Source organism: Pseudocercospora fijiensis, assembly GCF_000340215.1.
Source record: "Pseudocercospora fijiensis CIRAD86 unplaced genomic scaffold MYCFIscaffold_3, whole genome shotgun sequence".
NCBI classification, from domain to species: Eukaryota; Fungi; Ascomycota; class Dothideomycetes; order Mycosphaerellales; family Mycosphaerellaceae; genus Pseudocercospora; species Pseudocercospora fijiensis.
Genome location: NW_006921534.1, coordinates 3,906,719 through 3,928,852, shown reverse-complemented (window position 1 = coordinate 3,928,852; position 22,134 = coordinate 3,906,719). Strand labels below are relative to the sequence as shown.

Here is a 22,134-nt window from a genome sequence, read left to right as displayed (position 1 = left end):
GTAGAACTTGGGATGTCTTCGATTCTGGTTGCTGTTCTCGCTTCATGGTTGTCGACCGCGTCTTGGCAGCGTTTGATGCTCTGTTGAGGCGGACAGTCTAGACCAGCGGCCGTAAGCTGCAGGCATGCATACTCGTCGTCCGGTGCGTGCATCGATCGATGCTTCAGGCACCTGTGTTAACTGGGGCAGCTGGGAAGCTGATGCGGCGCTTTGAAATCATGCCTGCTTCGGATTAAAAGCAAAACGTTCTGCGCGGAACAATATGCGGAAAATTTCACAGCGCCCGGGGCCGTGAGCTGCAATCTGAACTTCTGAAGCAGCATTTTGAGCTGGCGAGACGAATGCTGAGCGATGGATCATTTGTCTTGTTGTTGTGTCGACGGAGGGCAGCAGAAGCAGAAGCAGAAGCAGAGCAGGAGTGGAAGTCTGCACGTCTTCGCTACGCTGCCAAGCAGGCGTCGGATCGGGGAAACGATCCTCCGATGATCTCCGCGCTGGTCTGTTTTGCGCTGGCGCTGCTGGTGAAAGTTTCCAGCGAGGCTGCGACTGCTCATCGCCCCGCCGTTGCCGTTGCCACTGCCATTGCCATTGTGGAGCTGCACCCCTCGACGTTGCTGGTGAGTGCCGTCACGTGACCGTCACACGCAATCCCGCTCCCGTCCCCGCTCCCGTCCCCGCTCTCGTCCCCGCTCTCGTCCCGCTCCCGTCCCCGCTCTCGTCCCCGTACCCGTACCCGTACCACTCCACTCGGCACGCTGCTCATCCTCTTGCAGACCACCGAGCACGTCTTGGGCGAGCTCGTGTCGCTCGCTTCCCACTCCCACACACGGGGCCCGAGCACGATCCGCAAGCGACGAGACTTGCACTCGCCTCTGTTTCACGGCTTCTCCATCAGCATCACCTCCACCGATGGACTGGGAGCGATTGATGCCATCTACCATGCAATCGTGTCCCACCACGCCGTCCGGAATGCCTGGATGAGCCCTCCCGACGCCGTGCGTCCGTCGGCAAGCGCTCTCAGTCGCGGGAGGCACCTGCCGCTCCGTCATCGTGCCCGGCGAGAGTCAGAGCCGCACCCTCCCCATGCGCAAATCGGGGTCGATCGACTGCACGCGGCTGGCATCACAGGCAAAGGCATCCGCATCGCCATCTTGGATACGGGCTTTGACTACAAGCAACAGCCCTTCGGGCACGACATTGGGCCCGACAAGAAAGTCACGTATGCGCACGATTGGATTGGCGATTCCGATGACCCATACACCGAATGCTCACACCATGGCACTCACGTCATGGGAATCGTCGCAGCCGACCGAACCCATTTCGGAGTCGTTGGTGCTGCCCCCGACGCGACCATTGAACTGCACCGAGTCTTCGATTGCGATGGCCATACCGACGAAGATACGCTGTTCAGTGCGCTCACTGCGGCGTGGCAGCGTGGTGTGGATGTGATCAATTGCTCCTGGGGACTGAGCGACTCCTTCGAAGCTGCCATATCGACACTTGCCGCGCGAATCATGGCGAATGGCACATATGTGCAGTTCACTGCCGGCAACGCGGGTCCACGACCGTTCACTATCAGCACTCCAGGCGCAACGCACGGCGTTCCTGCGGTGGGTTCGGTGGACTGTGAAAGCAGTGCGGCCTATTTCTGGAATGGGTCATTCTTCTCGAACGGCGTACAGCATAGCATTCGCTGGGTCCCGGGACTCACTAACTACACTGTCACTGAATTTCCCTCGGACCTTGACGTATGGGCGCCACTGGAGACAGTCCCGGAGAACTCGCCTTGGCGACCGGTCATGTTTCCTGCAAATCTATCCATCCCAGATATGGAAGAGACCGTTTTGTTGATTCGACTCGACTTCTTCGCAGTCTATCATCAGCACATCGTTGATCTCATAAAGCCGAGATATATACTGACCTACCATCCCATGCCTGGCGATCTTGCATTTCCGGGCATGTACTTTCCATCGTGGCCATTGTCAGACTTCCCTGACACCAAGGCTTTGGCTACCGTCGAGCATGAAACCGCTCTCCACATGCTGCACGAGATCAGTCAAGGCAGGCGAGTGATCATCACACTGGCACAGAAGAACGCCTACACCGACGACGTTGCTTATGCCGTGAATCTCCGCACAGGTGGAAGAATGACGGAGAACAGCGGCTGGGGTCCAACCATGTTCGGTGAAGCTGGTGTCACATTCGCCGCGCCCGGTGGCAGGATACTCTCTACCCTTCCGCGACTTTACGGTGGTTTTGGGCAGTTGACCGGCACCTCTATGGCCGCACCTCTCGTGACGGGAGTAGTTGCATTGATGAAACAGCTTCACCCAGACTGGACTCCTGACATGATGCGCAATGTGCTGGCCACAACTGCTCATCCAATGCCCTACACGGATAACAGTACTCGTGATTACGGGCTTCTGGCGCCGGTGATCCAACAAGGCGGCGGATTGATTGATGCATTGAGTGCCGCTTATGCTACGACAATCGTCAACGTCTCCGTGCTTGACTTTTTGGACCTCAGTCGCAAGCCGTCATCGCTTTCTTTCTCCTTAACCAATGTGGGTAACGAGACTGTATCGTTCGGCATAAGTCATATTGGTGCGGCGTCGGGTTATGCCAAGATGCGCTCTGAAGACATGTCATTTGCTGATGACAAGTATTTGGACCAATCGCGGTTGTTGATGGCAGCATATGCCAACGTCCAAGTCTATCCTACATCTCTAACTGTGGATCAAGGGCAGACTGCCGTAGTCCGTGTGACTGTTACGCCACCGGCCGGGTTGAATCCCTCGCGATTGCCATTCTTCGGTGGATACATTGCACTTAACTCTACCGATGGCACGCAAAATTTGACAGTGCCATATAGCGGCATTGCTGCTCGTCTCCCCAAGGATTTGCCTCTGGTCGACGCTGAAAGCGTCAAGTCGGCCATGTATAGGCCCGAGGATGAATCGTGGTCGGGTTGTGACTCTAGTACCAAGTTTGAATTGGTCGGCTTCAACAACACACTACGCTTCTCATCAGGTGCCTGGCCGGCTGTCACTTTCAGCAGCCCTTTGCTTCAAATTCAAACATCTCGGGTCTCGATGGTCAACGTTATGAGCGGACAAGAGATTATCAAACATACTCTCACCCCTGAAGATTGGAGAGCCAAAAAGTGGTACTGGAACGGAGATAGCAGCAGCAGAGAACATACTCTCGTCTCGGAAGGTCGTTATTTTTGGAGACTAAAACATTCAGGCCTACTCGCTCGCAACGAGGAAGATTATACCACGATCGACACGGATCCCTTTTTTGTGGGATACAGCAAAGGTGATGAACAGTATCATCGCACCTTGCCCGAATTTGAGGACACACCGTGCGAGATCGAAGCTGCAGAAGGCTTCAGAAGCTGGTAGGACAATATCCAAATACAAGTCATCTACTAATGCTTCTTCTATCAATCCCTCTGATGCTTCTCATGCCTCCCATCCGCCCTCAAACCCGTCGTATTCCGTCCCGCCGCCCAATCCCAAATCTTGTCGAAATTTCGACATTGATGTACCGTTCGCTGCGAAGCAGCATAGGCATGTAGATCCGGTTGCCAAGTCTGGACGATGGGTGTGAGGTCCCCGTGACATTGTATCGACTGCCGAAGGTAATCGATACAATGGTCGGCATGCATCAGCTGATAATCGTCCATTGCACCTGGGACTACGGTGCCGTCGTCGAAGTCATAGATTAGATCTCGGAGGTATTTCTGAGATTCTTATGAGCGGGCACACGAGAATTTGGTAGAGTGAAAAGTCCATCCTTACCAAACAATGCAGCTGATGAAAAACGGCAAGTAATACAACATGGTGTTGAGGATCATTGCGCACAGTCGACGACCCACCATGTGGACCGAGACGAGAATTTTCCTCTTGCGTGATGGCGATCATTCCCACGTTGAGAATGTGATGCCATGCTGCATTGTTCGATTCATTGGGTCGGCCTTCGAATGGTGTGTTCGGGTCGCTGTTGGAGCCGTCTTTGCGGTGGAAGCCGGCGCGGTCGAAGGGGAATGTGGTCAGGGATGTTGGGGCATCATCGTAAATTGCTGCATGTGGTTTGCTCAGCGTTGGGGGTTTTGGATGGTCTGAAAGGGTTACTTACCTACCTTCGTTACCGAGAAACAGAACTTCCCTTGTGTCTCTTTTGGATCTGAGGGTACTGATGTATAGCCAAAATAGAAGGCCGTAGGACAGCACGAAGATTATGTTGAGAGTGCGTTTGATGAGATACTTGGGCTGCGGGTGTGCTTTGATCGATCTTAGCTCAGCGTAAGTTTGGACCTGATCTGAGGGCAACAGGTTTGCTTTTTCGACGAGATCATTTCGATCGGTATTGAACATGTCCCATACGCCGTCTTGCAGCCTCTTCAATTGTGTGAACATTTTCTCTTCGTTGTTGATCAACGTTCCAACAGAATTAGGTCAGCAGAAATTCTTGGCGCATGGAAAGTGAGCAATCAATAATAGTTCCGGGCCTGTGACAAGGTCGCTAGTATTTAGCAAAGATAAGTTTTCAGATTCCTGGGGGGTTTTTTTTTGTAGCAGTGAAACAATTTTCCGACTTCTAGACCCAGCTGGAACCGACAACCCTCCGGATCAAACGGTGACTCGTCACTCATGGTTCGTTCTCGGCGCTTGAGACCACAATGATCCATGTAGACCATTGGAGCCATTACGAAATTTTCCGTGCATGTGCAATAGGACATTGATATAATCCTTGTAACAATATGCTTCCAAACCACTACACGAGACACATTCTCATCAACAAAAGCTACAACGCCCATTACGGAAGCTGTCCAGTTAAGCGAAAATGCATCTCAAGGCCGCCACGTTTACACTTCTTGCCCTCGGTCTGGGACCAGTCATTGCCACCCCAATGGCAAACGAGGACGTTGCAAGCCCCGACTATCAATATCTGGTGAAGAAGACCCAGGAGGACGTTGCGAAACCTGATTACCAATATTTGGTCAAGAAGACCCAGGAGGATGTCGCGAAGCCTGATTACCAGTACCTGGTGAAGAAGACCCAGGAGGATGTCGCAAAGCCTGATTACCAGTACCTGGTGAAGAAGACCCAGGAGGATGTCGCAAAGCCTGATTACCAGTACCTGGTGAAGAAGAACGAAGAGGACGTTGCGAAGCCTGACTACCAGTATCTTGTCAAAAGGTGATCGGGGGGATTTGCGCCTGTTAGATGGAGGCACGGGAGGGATTGCGACTCACGCCTTTGAGGAATTGGTGGGATCGAAGCTCAGTAGACACTGTCGACCAGTGTACTCCTTAATCCGATGCTTTGGAGTCTGCTACAATCTTGCTGTTGAGCCCCGGAAGAGTTTCCGTAATGTCAGAAGAATATGATGATATGTATGTTCCACGAGAGGGATGTGCGCATACTTGCCTTCGCTGAAATTCTCTCCGAGCACGTTTGTTCGTCATACGATGAAATCGAGGTTTTGTGCGGGCTGATCGTCGTTGTATGACTAGTACGGTGGGTGCTCTCTCCTCGCTGTACTAGAGAGATGTGCAAACGAGCGAAAACTTGCGCCATAGGCTACGTCAGTGGGTTGAGTCAACTACGATGATCAGGATAGTGGATTCATTCGTCCTTAGTACCACACAGACAATGCATAGAACTTAATCAAGATACACAGCTAACTACGCCCGCACAGGGTTCAAGAAAGCTCTCTCATCGCAGAACGGCTGGTCATCCCAAAAGGCGAGACACCGAAATTCGACGCTCTCTCGTGGCGGACCATGGTCCAATGGTGTCCGGAACGCACTATGCGGCACTGCTCTCGAGTGCTCATCAAGCTTTGTATCAAAGCACTTGATGAGCAAGGCCTCATCCGTTTGTAGCTCGCTCGCGTAGTACCACTTGTGTTTTGGATTGTACATGGGCCTCCAGATCTCTGAAAGCGGGAGAGGTAGCTTGGGGTCCCACTGTGTTGGATCGGGGTGAGACTGCCACGGCCTGAGGTCCTGCTCGTCGACCGTCCGGCGGTCGCACAGAGCCAACGCGTCTCGTGTGACAGGCGAGACAGGCTGCCAAACGTTGATCACACCGAAGCGGCAAGTAGTCCCAGTTTCCGTAAGCCTTTTGGCGACCTCAGGTATATGCTTGAAGTTGTTGACGATGTACTTCCCTCCTCTGTATGACTGATCTGCGGAGAGCGGAGAGTCAGTGCTGATCTTGAATACAAATGCAAATGCATACATGGGCTACTGCGTACCAACGTGGACCGAGACAAAGGGGCCCATATACGAGAACATGGCGTCGTTAGGAAGATCTTTGGGCAGTGTACTTAGTTTCTCTGGGGGTTCAAACCGGGTCACGTGGTTGAACATCAGCACATATGAGGCGCCGGTACTAGAATGACTGTGAGTGTCTTCAAGTCGTATCCACATTGTATAGCTTACACTTCTTTCAGTAGCTCCACTGCCTGAGCAGACATCCGACTTGCCACTTCCTTGTTGTCTCCAGCTTGGGCGAGAATCTCACGATCCAGAGGCTTTGATTTGACGAGTTGAAAGCCGTGAGTCTCCCAGTGGCATGACTTTTCCACACTTCGAATATCTGTGATTTCCACATTGTGAGACTCCAGATTGAGACGATGGATACCAGCCGAGCCGGGAATATAGTGTTGAAGCCACTCCTCGCCGTCCGCCGGTGGTTTGACATAGTTCAGGCTTGATTGAATAACGGCGGGGGCCATGTCGTCGAACTTTTGCTAAGGTACTGTTGCGATACAGTCCTATTTGGGTAGGCTTGAAGACAGAGGAAACCCGTAGTCAAGCTGAGCCGCTCACGTCGAATGACTGCCTCCATCACGAAGCCCGTTCGAACTTCGAATTAGGTAAGCTGCAGGCATGTCGGGAATTTTGTCATTAGTGGCACAGATTTTTTCCGAGACATGCAAGTCTGAGTCAGAGTCTTATATAGCTCTCGGAGTGCACTGTTGTCAAAGGGGTAGAGTCCAAACTCGGACTCGAGTCCGACACAGTGTAACGCGAGAGATCCGGGGCCATGGGACTGTCTGCATGGCGCCAAGCCCTGAATTGGTCATCCACCCTAATCCATAAGGCGTCAGCTTAATGGCCGTGATGTTCGAATGCAGCTAGCAAGTGATGGTGGAGGTGGAGTGTGAAGAAAGAAGTCCTGTCCTGCATATTAGGTTCTATAATCCCGGCTAGCGCAACCGCATCCGCATTTAGCCGCGTCGGCCCAGCACTGCTTACATTAACGTCGGACTTCTTCACAAAATCTGCAAGTGTTGAGAGTCGATGTGCTGCAAGGACAGAACGCTGTCAGAGATGACTAAGTTACGGCCAAGGGCCAGGGCCACCCTCTTGCAAAACGAAGGTATGAGCACGCCCGCTCGCATCCCGCACGAAACACCCACGCGCCATGGAGCCTACGCTACAGTACATCAACAAACTCCAGAATCGCAAAGTCTTGATCATCGGCGGGACCTCCGGCATAGGCATTTGTGTTGCTGAGGCCGCTATCGAGCATGGAGCAATCGTGACAATTACCGGAAGCACCGAGAGCAAGCTCCACACCTCTTTACTGCGCCTGAACAAGATTGCAAGTCCTCTACGACGTGCTTCCGGCATACCTAATCCGGCAGTCTCCGGCCACCTCTGCGATCTCAGCGACTTGTCTCTGCAGGAATCCACGCTTCGACTGCTCCTGGAAGCAGTAACCGTGAACGGGGAATACAAGCTCGACCATGTCATCTTCACGGCTGGGAACAGGATTTCGATCCCCGGTCTGGAGGATGTGACACCGGACCAGGTCCAAGCAATGCAGACTGTACGAATAATAGCTCCTATCATGTTAGCTAAGCTACTTCCGGCTTACATGACGAAGTCTGCACTAAGCTCGCTAACGCTTACGGGAGGTACGCAAGCTATAAAGCCGTCTCCGGGATGGAGTGTCATGGCTGGAATCATGTCCAGCATTTTCGGTCTGACACGAGGCTTTGCTTTAGATTTGCAGCCAATTCGGGTGAACGCCGTCATACCAGGAGCCGTGAAGGGTATGGCGACCGACGAACTTGATCCTGTAGTCCTGGAGGAGAGAATGGCTCAGTTTCGGCTCACCACTTTGACGAACACCGTTGGTACGCCAGAGGAAGTGGCAGAGGCGTACTTGTATTTTATGAAGAGCTCTTATGCAAGCGGGACTGTAACCGTCGTCGATGGAGGAAAATTACTGAGGGTGTAACAATCAATGGTCTCAGTGTCAGATATTTCGCGATTGCCTTGAACTATATCCCCTCTTCCTCCTTCACTGGCGACAGAAACAGGAGTGGTATGACAGATGGCACTACTATAGGCTCCTCTCTTATTTACTCCTCCTTCAATGGACCCGCTCCCTTCTGCAACTCGGCAGGAATGGATTCAAACGTCGACCAATCGCCCACAATACAATCAATCGAACTCGTACCAAGTTTCGCATGTGAAGACGCCCTTCCGTCAAGGTACGTAGTATTCGCCGCCGCCAGCATATTCGCACAGTGAAGAGTGTGGTACCAATTCCTAGACTTGGAATCAAGAACCATAGGCTTCTTGCCCATCTGTTTCAGCTGCTTCGCCCAAATATAAGAGCAATGACTAAAATGGTATGTGCCCTGTCGAATGAAATCAGCAATATAATCCAACGCTAGCAATTCTCACACCTACCTGAACCCAATACTCCGTATACCGACCCCGGAACAATTCATCATGAGGCATGACATCTTTTCCGGCGGAATCGTGATAGAACGTCCAGTTCCCAGAATCGCGATAGAAGAACGCATCGGAGAGCTCTTTATCGTAGCATTGTGGTTTCATCCAAGCTGTCATCATGACATCGTAAACACATCCGTTTGCTTCAGCCTCCTGCCAATTTCGGCCGCAAGTTCCAAGGGAGATCCGTTCACTAGCAACCGCTTGGAGTTTTTCATGGTGGCGTGTAAAGATGGCGCTCACCGTCAAGGCAAGAGCTGTCAGTGAGACGATTATGCTCAGAACGTTGCCCGAGAGCCATCTAGATTTTGGGTGAGGATATTCGTAACCATCGTCGCTGGACCATTCGAGCTCTTCTGAGTTCAATGCTAGGCTTTGTCTTTCTATCTTCTCATCAATTCGTATGAAGCGGGACCGGATAAAGTCATGTTGGTTGGAATATGGTTATAGGCTGTGATTCAATCGAAATGATGCTAAGAATGAATTAAGGTGCAGTGATAATGGCAAAGCACGTGCAAACTGTTCGTCACGACCATGAAGATGCGATAGACACACCAAGTCCTCATCTCTAGAGCTATGAGCTCGATGTTGACGCCCCTGGCTTATTCCCATGTAAAATTTCCGAGAGTGGCCGTGCTAGTGGAAGACACGGCTTCGCTTTTTTACAAAGCACTGATATTTTCCGAACGGTAACTCAAGACGTGAACATCCTTGTAAAGAGCGATGTCAGGTTCTCCACTAATCCAACAATGCTCTGAGGACTTTTACACCAAGCATTCTTGCTCATTTGGTATAGCAAAAACCGTGTGCACTGCGCTGCGAACATGTCACTCGCTGGATCATCGACCCAAACCTTGTCCTTCCCCGATTACAGCGACTCAAAGTGTAGTTTTTGCCTTGACGAGTCGAGCACACCACAGGACAAATGCAGGCAACCTTTAGAATCAGCAAAGAAGCGAGTGATGTGGAGGAAGGTGCTTTCGGGAATATGCACAATATCACTCCTGAGCTTTCTACTTGCAACCGCGGCACTCAGCATTGCCATCGGCTTATTATTTACCAACCGCCTCACAGCTCTGGACGCCATGTCAGGGCCACAGAAGTTTGATCTTGGAAATTGCGGATCTTCCTGGCAAGAAGCTGAGGCCAAAGGTGAGCGAATCAAGATGGACCGTGTACCACACTGGCAGATTTTAATCACCTGGCGGCTAGGCTGTGTGTTTGATGTCATGGCAACCGATTGGGTCCGCGCTGAATGCAAGCACAAAGAACTCTCCGACGTACTTTTCGCACAAGGCAACTGGACGTTCTATCGAGATGCGGAAGCAACTCAAATCATTCCGCATGAGGAGTTGCTGAAAGGCAGGATATCTCCTTACTACACCAAGGTACGTTAGAACCCCCCATCATTAGGACGAGCACTGACAAGGCGGCGAAAGGGCGCGTATCATTTCAGCCATTGTGCGTATGTCTGGCACAAACACGTCCGCTCGATGGGCAAGGAGTCAATGCTTCTCGATAGCAAGAGTCGAAATTGGGAGCATTCTCTGCATTGCCTGTATATGCTGGCCAAAGCCGATACTAGCTACATTAGCAACAAAACATCGAGCAAGACGGTGCTGGGGCAAACTAAGACTGGGGACTCGGTTTCATGTGTCGCTGGTGCTTGGGAACCAGCTCATAAACCGATCGCTAACGGTTTGAAGATGATGAGCTTTGAACATTGATAATGCGTTGATCTATGATGCGTAAGACAATGGTATAGAAGAACGATCGATATGCGCATTAGTATCTCAAGTTCCATTATCTGGGACGTGTGTTTGCAAGCGTTCTCACTCTCTGAAAGCCAAGTCAGTTGCTTCCTGTTAAATCTCGGCGATGATGGGAGTTCAGACCTTTCCCAAGCTAATAATATCTGCATCCATCTTATGAACGGCATAGAGCAAGCGTTGTCTGAGACTTCTGTTCTCCACCTTGGCAATGCAAAAGATTGTGCACTGGCGGTTGACAGGCTACTGCTCTGTGGTCCCGCGGATGGACTTTAGGCTGTACAAGTCCTACAACAGCACTGAGTTCGTCCCACCACAAAACTTTCTCGTTCTGGTCCAATCTTGCAAAAAATCCCAGCGCGAAGCCCAGCTGTCGGAATTGAATCGTGCTGTCAGTGTTCACACCAAACGAACACGCGGAAATGCAGAATGCAGTTGTCGCGGCGCTGAGAAACGTCCTAGTTCTTATCTTTAGCCAAACGTCCAATCCCGTTCGACGTATCTTCACTCACGGTTCTCTTTGTACAGTTTGCGGGTCTTCGTAGACTAAAGACTCCAGGATCTCTGAAGTGTAGGTGCTAACCATCAGCTCAACTGTCTGCCGTGCTACCGAATCTGACGGCAGTGCCAGGGAGCGATTGAATATGTAAAGTAGCAACAGGTACCAGGTCCAGGTTGTGCGGCAGCTTAGAACGCTCTTGTCATTTGGTTGTATGGCACGAGCATCTTCAATCCATTCGGTCGCAGAAGCAATCACGAGCTGAATTTCTTCAGCGAGCGCGTCGTGAGCAAGATTGCAAGCAGCTTTGCTGTAAAGTTTCCCAAGCATTCTTGAGCATAATTGAGCGAGTCGAACATGTATCAGGAATTCGCGATCGGTGTCGTCGCTTGGACGAATGAGATTCTTTGGGACCTCTAAACCAATGAAATTATCGTTTAGTGCCTGTTCGGGCGTTAGTTCTTGGAACCGATAGCCGTCTCTGGAAGGAGTCACAATGATAATACAGACTTACCGAGATGTCACCCCTTTCCATTCGAGTTGGCTTTTCGATAGTGTACAACAACCAAAATGAATTTCTTAGTTCTTCTTGATCTGTATCGTTGCTAGTTCCGATACTTGTGCTCGGGCAAAGGTGGAATTCCCGAGACTGAGCGCGAGAGCTAGCATTGTCTAGCAGCTGGTCGACATCTGATGGCGATAGGTGAATCGCAGCAACAAGCTAGACCGTGGTTGAATCAGCTACCTACCAGTCGAGAGTATCGAGCACAGCGGTGAGCCCTACCAAGAGCACAATGGCCTATATGGTCAGTACGAAGGCAGAGAAGACGAGTGCTCGAAAAACTTACCTTAAAAGCTGACATGGACTTTTTGTCACATTGCAGCTGGGCAATATAAGAGAGCGCGTGGCGATAGTGAGCGAGAGCAGTTGCACGACGCTCTTGACCATCGTCATTTGTCTGTTTTAGTATGATGCCAGAAGCGATGGCAGAGTGAACGGTGATTATTTTCTCTGCATGGCAGTTGCGGTCTTGAAAGACCTCTTTGGTCATCTTCAGTAACTTGGTTAGATTCATGCAACGAGCACCTCTGCTGAAATGTTTAGAGAGAGCGATATTGATATTTCCCATGACTATGTTTCTTACCTGAAGGGCCGAGTGCAAAAGGCTATAGAATGCAGCCGTTAGCGATAGCTTCAGAAGCTTTCTGGGGCATCTTGCGTACTTTCTATCGCAGTTTTAGCTGCTGTGTAACCGGCCAAGGGGTTTCCTGGCAAAGTCGTTGATCGGTGATCGTCAAAGGAGGACCAGCTTGCCAAAGCGCTTTCGATTGACGTGCCCAAATCAAGGCTGATATATCCCTCGAGCCGTCGCGAGTCGACTATCTGACGCAATACATCTTGGTAAGAGGAGGCAGGTGGTCGAGAGTTGCACTCGACATACGGAAGGGTAGGGCTTTGACTACATGACTTTTGCCTGCGTGCTTCGCCACTTGGCGTGTCTGCTGCAATCGTTAAACCAGCAGCCACGTTGGAGGTAAGGTATCGTACCTAAAGTGCAACTCGGGAGATCTTCACCTCGGCTCAAGCAATCGACGAGCACATCACCTGGCTCCGATAGCAGCTGATTTGGTGTTGCCAGAAAATTGAACCAGTCCTGACCGGCGATATCGATAGCCCCACCGTCGGGATTGCTTTCCAAAGATATCCAGCGCTCTGTGACCTCAGAAAACAGATCGGACGAGGTAGCTAATCGCGATGTTGATGTATCTGGTGGACTGGAAGGCGTTATAGGCAGCTTCCACCATTCATCTGAAGTATCTGTACTGGCGATTATCGATGGCTGTAAGCACTTAGGTCGCCGTCCACGCTTCTTGGACGGCAAATAAGTACATTTCTGCTGCGTCAACTTTACATGCACCTGGTCAACGCGGGTTCCGGGCAAAATCGAAAATGCATCAGTTCTCACCTTGCAGCTTGACATTGCGGAAGTCCCCCATTACCTGAATGCTGTCAGAACAAATTCGTTGTCCTCAACGGCCATGGAGGGACATACACCTGAACTTCTTGACTCGGCAAAATTCACATGCTCCTGGTCGTCGTTTGAAATCTTCCATCGTCAGCTGCTTGCGGTGGTGCTCCGACACGATGCGATGCTCTGTTCGATCCACTGCAGAACAAGCGATTTCCTCGAGGGGAGCGACAGTTGTACAAGGTGTCTGTTGGTCTAGCGTAGAGCTCGAGAACAAATAAGATCAGTGGTGTATAACGTATATACCCTCGTTTAGAAACCGTGGGTCCGAGGGAACACAGGGCTCCTAAGGACCCGGTGTAAGTATCCGGGGTTTCGGCAGCTAGTGACAGGCCCCGTGGGCGCCCCGTGGTGACACCAAAAGCCGATCGCTTATAATAGCAATTCTCTCCAGCTTAAAGGTCTACTGTTCTGGGTCCAACAACACCATCTTCCAGAAAAAGATTTCGATATTTTGGTTAGAGACCAATGAAGGTATCAAGAATATATCTACAGAATCTGAGAAATCTGCCAGCGTAAAAAGTAGGACAATATTCTTCTCAAGTTGTTGTGTTTAAGAAGGGTTTACTAAGTGATCGGCTTTCCGTATTACCGACCAGGGATAGAACTAAATACCGGGGTTCTCTTGCCCTGCGCAGGCTGCGCTATCAAATGATCAAAGTTCAAACCTTGCCTTCTAGGCATGAAAATGCTGATTAACCAGAAAGGGCTACTACAGACTCTTGCCCCCCGGCCGGGCCATATAGGGATTGAACACCGATGCTAGTTTGACCAAGCTGCTGTCCAGAAATGTAGGCAACACTCAAAGCGGCGAATCTCAGGTGCGGGAGTCGTCTGTAGGGATAAAGCCTGTATGGCCTCGGACGTAGGAATATTCTGTACCCCTTTGGCAGTATTTCCGAGTGTAGCAAGCTGCGGCAATACTCGACGATTCTAGACTGTATCCGAGCTACACCGAGGAGGGTGAAGTGTAGGTCTCTAAATCTGTTCGGTTTGACCTGCACATTTGAGCTCTAAATAATGATTCCTCTTTCGACCCCCAAGCATACAGAGCCTCAGTGCATACTGACTGCTCCGCTCCGCACCGCGCTCGACCAGCACCAAGAACATCCAAAATCGAGTCAAGACCGTATCAAATGGCCGAAAATACGCTGAGCATATAACTCTTGGAGGCACCTTCTTCTGCGGCAGTGGCATATCGCCTCTCGCCAGAATATCGACAAAAGCCGCAATGCGCTTCCGCCTCCCAGCGGGAGTTTTCAAGGCAGTAAGGCGGAAGTATATGGCATAGCGATTCTGCTTGTTCAAAGCGTCCCACGCAGCCTGAGCACTGAGCAGAAGGCACCTTCGCAAGCTCAGCCAGAAAATCCTCTGGAGCTTGAGCTTCGGCAGAGCCAGCATACGCGGCGGCCCATTAAGTAGCCTCGTTCAGCTTTCGTCCCTGTCCATCTGTCCAGCCAAAGCACATTGCTTCCTCGATGGCTTGCTGCCATGTCAGGTTGGTTACACCGCCCGACGCTGCATGCTCCTTCAGCAACCGCTGTCTCCACAGGTTTGTATAGACTATTCGTCCGCGAAGATTTACTGACCAGGCAGTGTGATGTAGAATACAGTAGACGCGACGGGCCCGGGCCAGACCCCACTATGCAAGATGATCAGATAAGAGGGAAGCTTATTCTAAACACAGGCACACCCCGTCCGAGCGGGTTTTTCTAAAATGCGGTCCCGGAAATTCTCAATGGCGCTTTCACATGCTAAGCCTATACATATCCTCCGATGGGCCCCCTCACGGCCTGGAAGGGTAGTTGTGGAGGAGGTACGACGATACGCCGCCCGCTTAGCTCTCTCCACGCAGCACGAAGGCCAGTCCTGTCCGTACTCCAGAGCTCGGAGAAGGAATGTTCAAAGGAACAACAACAATGAATCAATCTGCGAGGCCTGATCAGCAAGTGACCTTCTTCACACTCCCTGCCGAGATCAGATCAGCTATCCTAGAGCACGTCTTCGATTCCAATTTTCAAGCCAAAGGCTTCCTAGGACAGGGACTGCTGGGAGGCATCTTCCACAACGAGGACTACAGCGCCAGCAGCCTCCTCGCACCTCTTCTCGTGTGCAAGCAGTTCTATCAAGATAGCAGTCTTCTCGCCCTCACTCGCGCGAACTTTATCGTATCGAATCTCTTCTTCAAAATTCCCGAACGAATCTCCATTCTCCATCCGAAGCAAATTGAAGCCATCCGATCGATCGCATTCGTCGCCGACGCAAGACATTTCACACAACTTCATGACTGGGGCCAACACCCTTTCGGGATCAAGAATTTGAGCCTGGATAACCTCACAATCGTACTTCGAAGGTCGAGCAACTGGCATTACCTCTTCGACTTCACAGCCGAAATCGTCAATCTCCTCCGCTCCCTCACCAACGTCAAGAAGTTCACATTCGTTCGCAACGTCGCGTTGGTAAAAGGCAGTTTCAAGACATGGTATAATCGTTTGATAGGACTGATGCTCAAGATCGATCATTTGGAAAGATACGATAAGATTCCCGCGAATCCTGAGGAGACGTGGTGGACGTGGAGTTACGATGGAGTCGCCCAAGCCTTCAACTTGGAAGCGCAGCCGGCCAAGAGGATCATGGATGAGGAGGCGTACATGCAGGAAATTTTGCCATTGGTGGAAGAGCTGAGAGTAAGCATGGAAAATGAGGAATGGAATCCAGACCCAAGGTCAAGGTTGCCATATTACTAGAAAGAGAATGTTCATTCATATTGAGCATGGCGATACAGCTACGGCTCAGAAACGCAAAAGCAATCGTCCTTGCCTCAATGGCAATCCCGACTGAACTTCCGAAATTGACCAAGAATTTGCACGGTCAGAGTACCTTCAGCGGAGCGCAGAATCAGACCAAGCATTGATCAAGATTCGACGACGTAAGTACAAGCCTCTGCTCATTGAGAGCCAAGAATGATTGGCGTGCTTGGAATGTCCACAGATCTTGATGCGATTTAATGCTGAACCTCTCCGTGCCTCCCTTCGTCCGAGACGTCACTTGAGGCCCTCGGATGGAGATATTGCGGATGTGGTTCATATAACTTGCCATTCGATATTCTACATGGTCGTTCGGTATCTAGCAAACGTGATCTTCTTCGAATGCACTGGTATGCATCGACATTCATATGGGCTTCAAAGAGCAATGATCATTGGGTATCGTCTTCTTCCTCCTCATTTTACTTGCCAGAAATCTGGCCCTCCACGAAACTAAGAGCTTGATCTCGACTGACAACGTCGATGGTACTGGCCTTGCTAAGATAGCTGACACCGTAGCACTTCTCGGCCACATGCAGCATCTCTGGTCTGAACGTCGTGCAGATGAATTGTCCTGTCTGACTGCTCTGCTTAAGAAGCTCGGCGACGGCAGTACGATACTGTGCGTCCAGGTTGGCATCGATCTCGTCGAACAGGTAGAAGGGCGCTGGATCCGAAGCTTGAATGGCAAATACGAGTGCCAACGCGCACAGAGACTTCTGTCCACCAGACAATTGCTGGATGCGCTGCTGCTCATCGTGCTTACTGTTGAAGGAGACGGAAATGCCGATGCCGATATAATTATCGACGCCAGAACGTCGCTCTTCGTCTTCACTCTCATCGCCAGCAGCGCCATTGCCGTTTACGTGCATGTCGCTGCGACGCTGAATGATCAGACGGCCCTTGCCCGCGGGGACAAGACGTTCGAAGATGTCAGCAAACTCCTTGCTGACCTGCTTGAACGTGCGCTGGATCGCCTCATCCTTGCGCTGATCGAGGACGTCGATCAGATCACGAATGCTGGAGTCACTGCTGTCAAGCTCCTTGCGGCGCTGCTCAAGATGCTCCCGCTGTCGCTCGAATTGCGTGTACTGCTCGAATGCCTTCTTGTTGACATGACCGTATTTCTTGAGGGACTCTTGCACCCTATGAAGCTTCTTCGTCGCCGTATCACTGCTCATCTTCGTGTATTGAGCGGTGAAGGCTGCATCGGGCAGCACACCCAAGTTCCGAATCTGTGCCTGCACGTCCGCAAGACGGGTCGCATAGCCTTGTCGCTTTTGGGCGCCTTTCTCGATGCTCCTCGCATGGTTGCGGATTGCAGATTCAAGCTTCTCCACTTCCGCTTTCTTGGATGTTCGTGCGGCTTCAGCAGTTGCTCGCTGCTCCACAGCGCTGTCCATAGATTCCTCGATCTCGGCGAGCTTGGCATCAATGTTCGCCAGACGCTTCTCGATGCGCTTGAGATCACTCTTGAGGTCCTTGACCTTTGCGCTACTGCTGCCGTCTCCAGCGACACTGGCATCTAGGTCGATACTCTGTAATTCGTTAAGGCGAGGCTTCAGATTGACGGTAAGAAGATCATCAAGATTTCTCTTCTGAGCCTCCATTGTGGCCGTTTCGCCGTGTATTTGATTGTACTGCTTCTTCAGATCTGGCAACTGGGCTGTGACAGTCTCCAACTCGCGTTCCTCCTGATTGCTAAGGGCTTTCTTAAAGTCACTCTGCAATTCGGATTGGTAGCCATCGAGATGGTTGCTCAAATCGTTCAAAAGGCTGTCGACATTCTCGCGGGCTTGGATCTTGCGGTCGAGCTCATCACGTCGGTGTTGCAACTCATACTCTTTTCGCCGCAGCTCCTCCCTGAGCGGACCGTATCCTCCTTCTATTTGGACACGCTTCTGCTCGATTTTCTGAAGATTGCTCTTGGCTTTGGTAACCTTTTGGTCAATTCTCTGCAATTCGTGACGGATTTCCTCCTTTCGGCTAGTGACTTGCTCAAGCTCCTCGCGGGCTTCGGTGAATCTTTTGATGCCATCCATACGAGAGCTTCGGGTATCGTGGAAACCTCCCGTCAAAGCACCTTTCTTGTCCGAGCGATCGCCATCTGGGGTGATGGCACTTACGGCATGGCTACGAGCGTACTGTGCTGCGACCTGCAGATTCGGACAGACGATTGTCTTCCCGAAAACTTGCTGCATAGCCTGCTCGAAGCGTTGGTCGTATCTTAGCTTACTGAGCAACGGCAATGCGTCGCTAGCCTTGGGGACCTCGATAGGCTTAATTTTGATTCTGTTGAGCGGTGTGAATGTTATTCGTCCACCTCTCTCCTGTTGCAAGGTCTTGATAATCTTCTCCGCCGTTTCGTCCGTGTCAACGACGTAGTGGAACAGAGATGCACCTGCAGTGACTTCCACAGCCGTCTTGTATGTGTCTTTGCATTGGAACAGCTCGCCAAGCGGTCCATACGCGCCTTCGATACCTTCTCGTTGGACTATTCGTCGTACGGAAGCGAGACCACGCGCAGTGTTCTGGTCCATCATGTGGCTGAGGAACCGCTCGGCTTTATCGTATTCCTGTCGAGCATTGGCAATCACTGAGTCAAGCTTGGCCTCTTCACGCCAGAGTTCCTTTCGCTGGTCGACGAATTGCTCGTGCTCATCCTTGATTTCCTGTAATTCCGCTGAGATGTTCTGCTGCTCGTCGCCACGATTTTCAATGCGATGACGGAGCTCAGCGATATCTGTCTCAAGCTGGGAGATCTGCGACTCCAGCTCGGTGATATCCTCTTGCGCTTGCATGGAGATGGCCTTTCGAGTTGCGAGAGACTCATTGATCTCAGAAATCTGCTTCTTCAGGAAATCGTCGCGCTCCTTCTTGGTGCGATATTGACTGACACGTGCTTGCTTGGCGTAGAGGCGTTGCATCGTGCTCGTTAAATCGTTGATCTGGCGCTTCAGATCTCGTTCCTGTTCGCGCTTGGCATTGAACTGCGGTATTAGCTGGGCCATTTCCATTTCGCGCTGCTTGATCTCGTTTTGCACGTTTTGCAGCTCATTTGCTCTCTCTTTCTGTGCCTGCTGAGTGGCTGCAAGATTGTCCTGCATACCCTGCAGGTTCGATTCGATCTGTGCTTTCGTCCTGGAAGCTTCAACGCGCTCCTCTTTATATTGTGCTTGTTCTTGGGAGAGGAGACGCATTTGCTGCTCAAGACTGGCAATTTGAGCGTCAATGTCGTCCAGCTGTTGCTCAGCCTGCTTCAGCGCATCGCGATTCTCCTCGTTCTGCTCCACCCCACCATCGCGTCGGTCGTCGATCTCGGCAATCAGCTCTTCGAGGGCTTCCTGATCTTTGTGCTGAATTGTGTACTCCAAGCACCGGCGTTCGCGATCCTTGTCCTGGAATGCGCGCAGCTCCTCCTTCTCTTCCTCAAGCTCGCCCAAACGGGTGCGAATACCATCGAGCAGGTCGTCAATCTTGGCACGCTTCAGGCCCGTCTCGTCCATAATCTTCTGCGACTCAGCCCTCCTGCTCTCGTAGACCTCGGTACCGGCGACAGTCTTGAGCATGTTCAGACGCTCGTGGTCCTTCATATTTGTGATTGCTGTGACACGGCCTTGCGGGACGATGTAGTATGGGTTGCTGCGACTGAAGCCTGCGCTCTCTAGGATGTTCATGACTTCCTGCTTGGTGGTGTTCTTGCGGTTCAAGCTGTACTCGTCCTTCTTCTGGCCAATGGTGCGTCGGAGGACGACTTCCGGGGTGTTGGTAGGGAAACGGTCATCGCTGTTGTCGAAGATGATCTCCACGTACGCGCTCATCACCGCCGAGCCCGCACCTTCATGCAGCAGGCCTTGGCGATCTTCGCGACTGAGCTGGGTGTATTTGTCGCTGAGCACGAAGCGGATGGCAGCGAAGAAGTTGCTCTTGCCTGAGCCATTGCGGCCGACGATGACATTGTGCTTGGGCGAGAAGGGCTCGATGACGGTCTGGTCCTTGTACGACTTGAAGCCCTGGATGATGATCTGCTTGATGTACATCTTGGCCTGGAGCGCCTGCTATGGCGCGGCGTTGTGGTGACTCCAATGATAATATGTGGTGTGAGTGTGAGTGGGACGTGCAGTGTTTGCGACGCGTTCACGCGGCGGGCACGCGAACCGCGGAAAGAACGTCCGAGCGTCGCATCATTCGCTATGTCGCGTCGCCTCGCTTCAGCCTGATCGTTCGGCTCCTCGGAGACAAAGATACTAGGGTCGGAGTCGGCTCATTTCTGTCGCCTTATCTATGCCTATATTTTGTACGACTGCAAGTAGGTACATTATTAACCGTCTGATCGAGCAGGTGCATTATCCGACGCATGACCCGAGTGAATCGACCCTCTACCGACCCCTTCTCCGCCATCGGCTATCGCACCCAATCTTCCTCGGCCCTTCGTGCACACAATTGTGGCAACCTCACCTTGCAGCTCTGGCCGGAGCCATTGACGCTTCGATTTTGGTCAGCTTGGAAGCCAGCTCGCCTGCATACCAGATATCACCACTGCACGCATCCTTGCTTGAAGGAACAGTGCCTTATCTGGACCTCACGCGGGCTGGATGGAACTGTTTGATATCTATCCTAAGCATTGATATCTCACCCTTCACGAATCACTTTTCAGTCTGCGGAGGAGCAATCAGTGTGGACTTGATGCTAAAGCAGGAAGAGGGCCTGTTCAACTCTTACTTGAATCCAAATTTTGAACGCTTTCACGGAACACAACATGCCAGAATTCGCATATGGATCAGGGCCTCCCCAGCCCATCTCCCCCATGAAGCCCGAGAAAGTCGCCGAAGGCTTGACAATTGTACGACCTCTATCGCGCAAGGGCACGGGGCCTGGCTTAATCGTGCTTGCTCCCTACAACGACTCAGAGACTCCGCTTGAAATCGAGGATGGTATTCCTGGTCTCCGAATGAAGTGGGCGGAAGAAGGCTACTGCGTTGCTGAGATTCGGCCTCATGCCGATTCGAGTGCTTTGAAGACTGCAGTCGCGAAATTAAGCGAATGTGACGAATGCGAGCCAAAAGAAACGATTGGCCTCGTCTGCTACGACCCTGAATTGTTCTTGAAATCTGCTTCTGCTCTGGAAACACTTAAAGATCGCATTGTGGTTGCTGCGGTCTACGCCGAGGCCTCACACCATGCACGCCTGGCGGCATCAACCTCGATCCCGACCATATATCACTTGACCGGCAAATCAGACACAAAGCTCAGATCGACACCTGATAGCAAGATCTACGAGTACGCATCGATAGAAAACGGCCGATTCGCAGTACCATTCTACAAAGACTTCCATTATGGTACCGAGGCTGTATCACATACTCGCAATCTGACCTTTTTGAAGCAAAGGATGAACGGGCCATACTTTGATCTGGAACTGCTCTGGGACGAGCACACATACTACGAGTTCGAGAATCGAAGCGTCGAAAACACGATGGCGACAATGGTGGAAGAGCCTTATGTCAACCACATTCCAACATTAACAGGTGGCATTGGACGCAAGAATCTGACAAACTTCTACCGAGACCACTTCATATTTGCCAACCCTGACGATACCGAGCTCGAACTCATTAGCCGAACAGTTGGCGTCGACAGGGTCGTCGACGAGTTCATTTACAAATTTACTCACGATAAGACACCTGACTGGCTCTTTCCCGGCGTGCCACCTACCTACCGCAAAGTCGAAATCCCAATGATGGCGGTGGTCAACATTCGAGGAGATCGATTGTATCACGAGCATATCAGCTGGGATCAAGCCACGGCTTTGAAACAAATTGGTTTGCTGCCGGAAACCTTACCTTTGGCTGTTGATGCACCGAAGACGAATGGACAGGTCAACGGAACTGCTGTGCCTGCAGGCAAGAAATACGAGGTCATCTTGCCTGTGGCTGGCACGGACACTGTTGAGAAGATGAGGGATAAGAATGGTGTTGACTCGAACAAGATGTTTGTTTTCAAGGCGAAGGAGATTTAGGGCACGATTCTGGAGACATGACGGATTTATACGAGGATGGTGTATCATTACATATGTATATGACACGAGCGAGCATTTAAATTGTAGCTTTCGCAGCTTAAGATGGATGGCCGAAGTTCATTAAGTAGTCAAAGCCGTCTCAGCTCTTTCATCATTCATGTTCGTGTGCCTGATTTGTAGATTTTCAGTCACGGTATACCGGCCCTTGACCGGGTTACAGCCAATGTCGTGCTGATAAAACTCTAATAACTT

General features: G+C 51.4%; 12 protein-coding genes across 12 annotated transcripts; 6 read left to right on the top strand and 6 right to left on the bottom strand.

Moving 5' to 3' along the window:
* Positions 1-176: 176 nt before the first annotated feature.
* MYCFIDRAFT_173546 (uncharacterized protein) lies at positions 177-941 on the bottom strand (the record flags this gene model as incomplete). The annotated part of the gene is made up of 4 exons (XM_007927018.1): positions 177-208; positions 246-604; positions 632-689; positions 743-941. The coding sequence occupies 4 exons, from the start codon at positions 939-941 to the stop codon at positions 177-179; spliced, it is 648 nt and encodes a 215-aa protein (XP_007925209.1).
* A 36-nt stretch (positions 942-977) lies between these two features.
* Positions 978-3,404, top strand: MYCFIDRAFT_173545 (uncharacterized protein; the record flags this gene model as incomplete). The annotated part of the gene is made up of 1 exon (XM_007927017.1): positions 978-3,404. The coding sequence occupies one exon, from the start codon at positions 978-980 to the stop codon at positions 3,402-3,404; it is 2,427 nt and encodes an 808-aa protein (XP_007925208.1).
* A 41-nt stretch (positions 3,405-3,445) lies between these two features.
* MYCFIDRAFT_133959 (uncharacterized protein) lies at positions 3,446-3,688 on the bottom strand (the record flags this gene model as incomplete). Its single annotated transcript, XM_007927016.1, has 1 exon — positions 3,446-3,688. One exon carries the CDS (start codon positions 3,686-3,688, stop codon positions 3,446-3,448), a length of 243 nt encoding a protein of 80 aa, XP_007925207.1.
* A 1,160-nt stretch (positions 3,689-4,848) lies between these two features.
* Positions 4,849-5,208, top strand: MYCFIDRAFT_195588 (uncharacterized protein; the record flags this gene model as incomplete). The annotated part of the gene is made up of 1 exon (XM_007927015.1): positions 4,849-5,208. The coding sequence occupies one exon, from the start codon at positions 4,849-4,851 to the stop codon at positions 5,206-5,208; it is 360 nt and encodes a 119-aa protein (XP_007925206.1).
* Positions 5,209-5,743: 535 nt separating this feature from the next.
* On the bottom strand, positions 5,744-6,208 carry MYCFIDRAFT_112749 (uncharacterized protein; the record flags this gene model as incomplete). Its single annotated transcript, XM_007927014.1, has 1 exon — positions 5,744-6,208. A coding segment is annotated over one exon (465 nt), but the record flags the coding sequence as incomplete, so codon positions are not given.
* Positions 6,209-7,329: 1,121 nt separating this feature from the next.
* MYCFIDRAFT_210917 (uncharacterized protein) lies at positions 7,330-8,284 on the top strand. The gene has a single exon (XM_007927013.1). The coding sequence runs from the start codon at positions 7,443-7,445 to the stop codon at positions 8,262-8,264; it is 822 nt and encodes a 273-aa protein (XP_007925204.1). The 5' UTR covers positions 7,330-7,442; the 3' UTR covers positions 8,265-8,284.
* Positions 8,285-8,388: 104 nt separating this feature from the next.
* Positions 8,389-9,195, bottom strand: MYCFIDRAFT_173540 (uncharacterized protein; the record flags this gene model as incomplete). Its single annotated transcript, XM_007927012.1, has 3 exons — positions 8,389-8,670; positions 8,717-9,150; positions 9,183-9,195. The coding sequence occupies 3 exons, from the start codon at positions 9,193-9,195 to the stop codon at positions 8,389-8,391; spliced, it is 729 nt and encodes a 242-aa protein (XP_007925203.1).
* Positions 9,196-9,267: 72 nt separating this feature from the next.
* Positions 9,268-10,519, top strand: MYCFIDRAFT_173539 (uncharacterized protein; the record flags this gene model as incomplete). Its single annotated transcript, XM_007927011.1, has 7 exons — positions 9,268-9,279; positions 9,317-9,456; positions 9,487-9,497; positions 9,527-9,650; positions 9,678-10,155; positions 10,207-10,429; positions 10,482-10,519. The coding sequence occupies 7 exons, from the start codon at positions 9,268-9,270 to the stop codon at positions 10,517-10,519; spliced, it is 1,026 nt and encodes a 341-aa protein (XP_007925202.1).
* Positions 10,520-10,560: 41 nt separating this feature from the next.
* On the bottom strand, positions 10,561-14,558 carry MYCFIDRAFT_173538 (uncharacterized protein; the record flags this gene model as incomplete). The annotated part of the gene is made up of 27 exons (XM_007927010.1): positions 10,561-10,574; positions 10,604-10,672; positions 10,702-10,824; positions 10,851-10,925; positions 10,953-10,982; positions 11,018-11,052; positions 11,091-11,451; positions 11,505-11,516; positions 11,561-11,756; positions 11,785-12,258; positions 12,290-12,395; positions 12,425-12,495; positions 12,527-12,538; positions 12,597-12,616; positions 12,642-13,009; positions 13,037-13,091; positions 13,120-13,203; positions 13,238-13,271; positions 13,326-13,436; positions 13,493-13,603; positions 13,662-13,709; positions 13,734-13,741; positions 13,786-13,844; positions 13,868-13,988; positions 14,021-14,041; positions 14,070-14,442; positions 14,469-14,558. 27 exons carry the CDS (start codon positions 14,556-14,558, stop codon positions 10,561-10,563), a joined length of 3,081 nt encoding a protein of 1,026 aa, XP_007925201.1.
* A 224-nt stretch (positions 14,559-14,782) lies between these two features.
* On the top strand, positions 14,783-17,331 carry MYCFIDRAFT_207330 (uncharacterized protein; the record flags this gene model as incomplete). Its single annotated transcript, XM_007927009.1, has 3 exons — positions 14,783-14,872; positions 14,907-15,796; positions 15,838-17,331. 3 exons carry the CDS (start codon positions 14,783-14,785, stop codon positions 15,977-15,979), a joined length of 1,122 nt encoding a protein of 373 aa, XP_007925200.1. The 3' UTR covers positions 15,980-17,331.
* On the bottom strand, positions 15,414-19,909 carry MYCFIDRAFT_152806 (uncharacterized protein; the record flags this gene model as incomplete). The annotated part of the gene is made up of 1 exon (XM_007927008.1): positions 15,414-19,909. One exon carries the CDS (start codon positions 19,907-19,909, stop codon positions 16,292-16,294), a length of 3,618 nt encoding a protein of 1,205 aa, XP_007925199.1. The 3' UTR covers positions 15,414-16,291.
* A 719-nt stretch (positions 19,910-20,628) lies between these two features.
* MYCFIDRAFT_214787 (uncharacterized protein) lies at positions 20,629-22,032 on the top strand (the record flags this gene model as incomplete). The annotated part of the gene is made up of 1 exon (XM_007927007.1): positions 20,629-22,032. One exon carries the CDS (start codon positions 20,629-20,631, stop codon positions 21,880-21,882), a length of 1,254 nt encoding a protein of 417 aa, XP_007925198.1. The 3' UTR covers positions 21,883-22,032.
* Between the last annotated feature and the right edge of the window lie 102 nt (positions 22,033-22,134).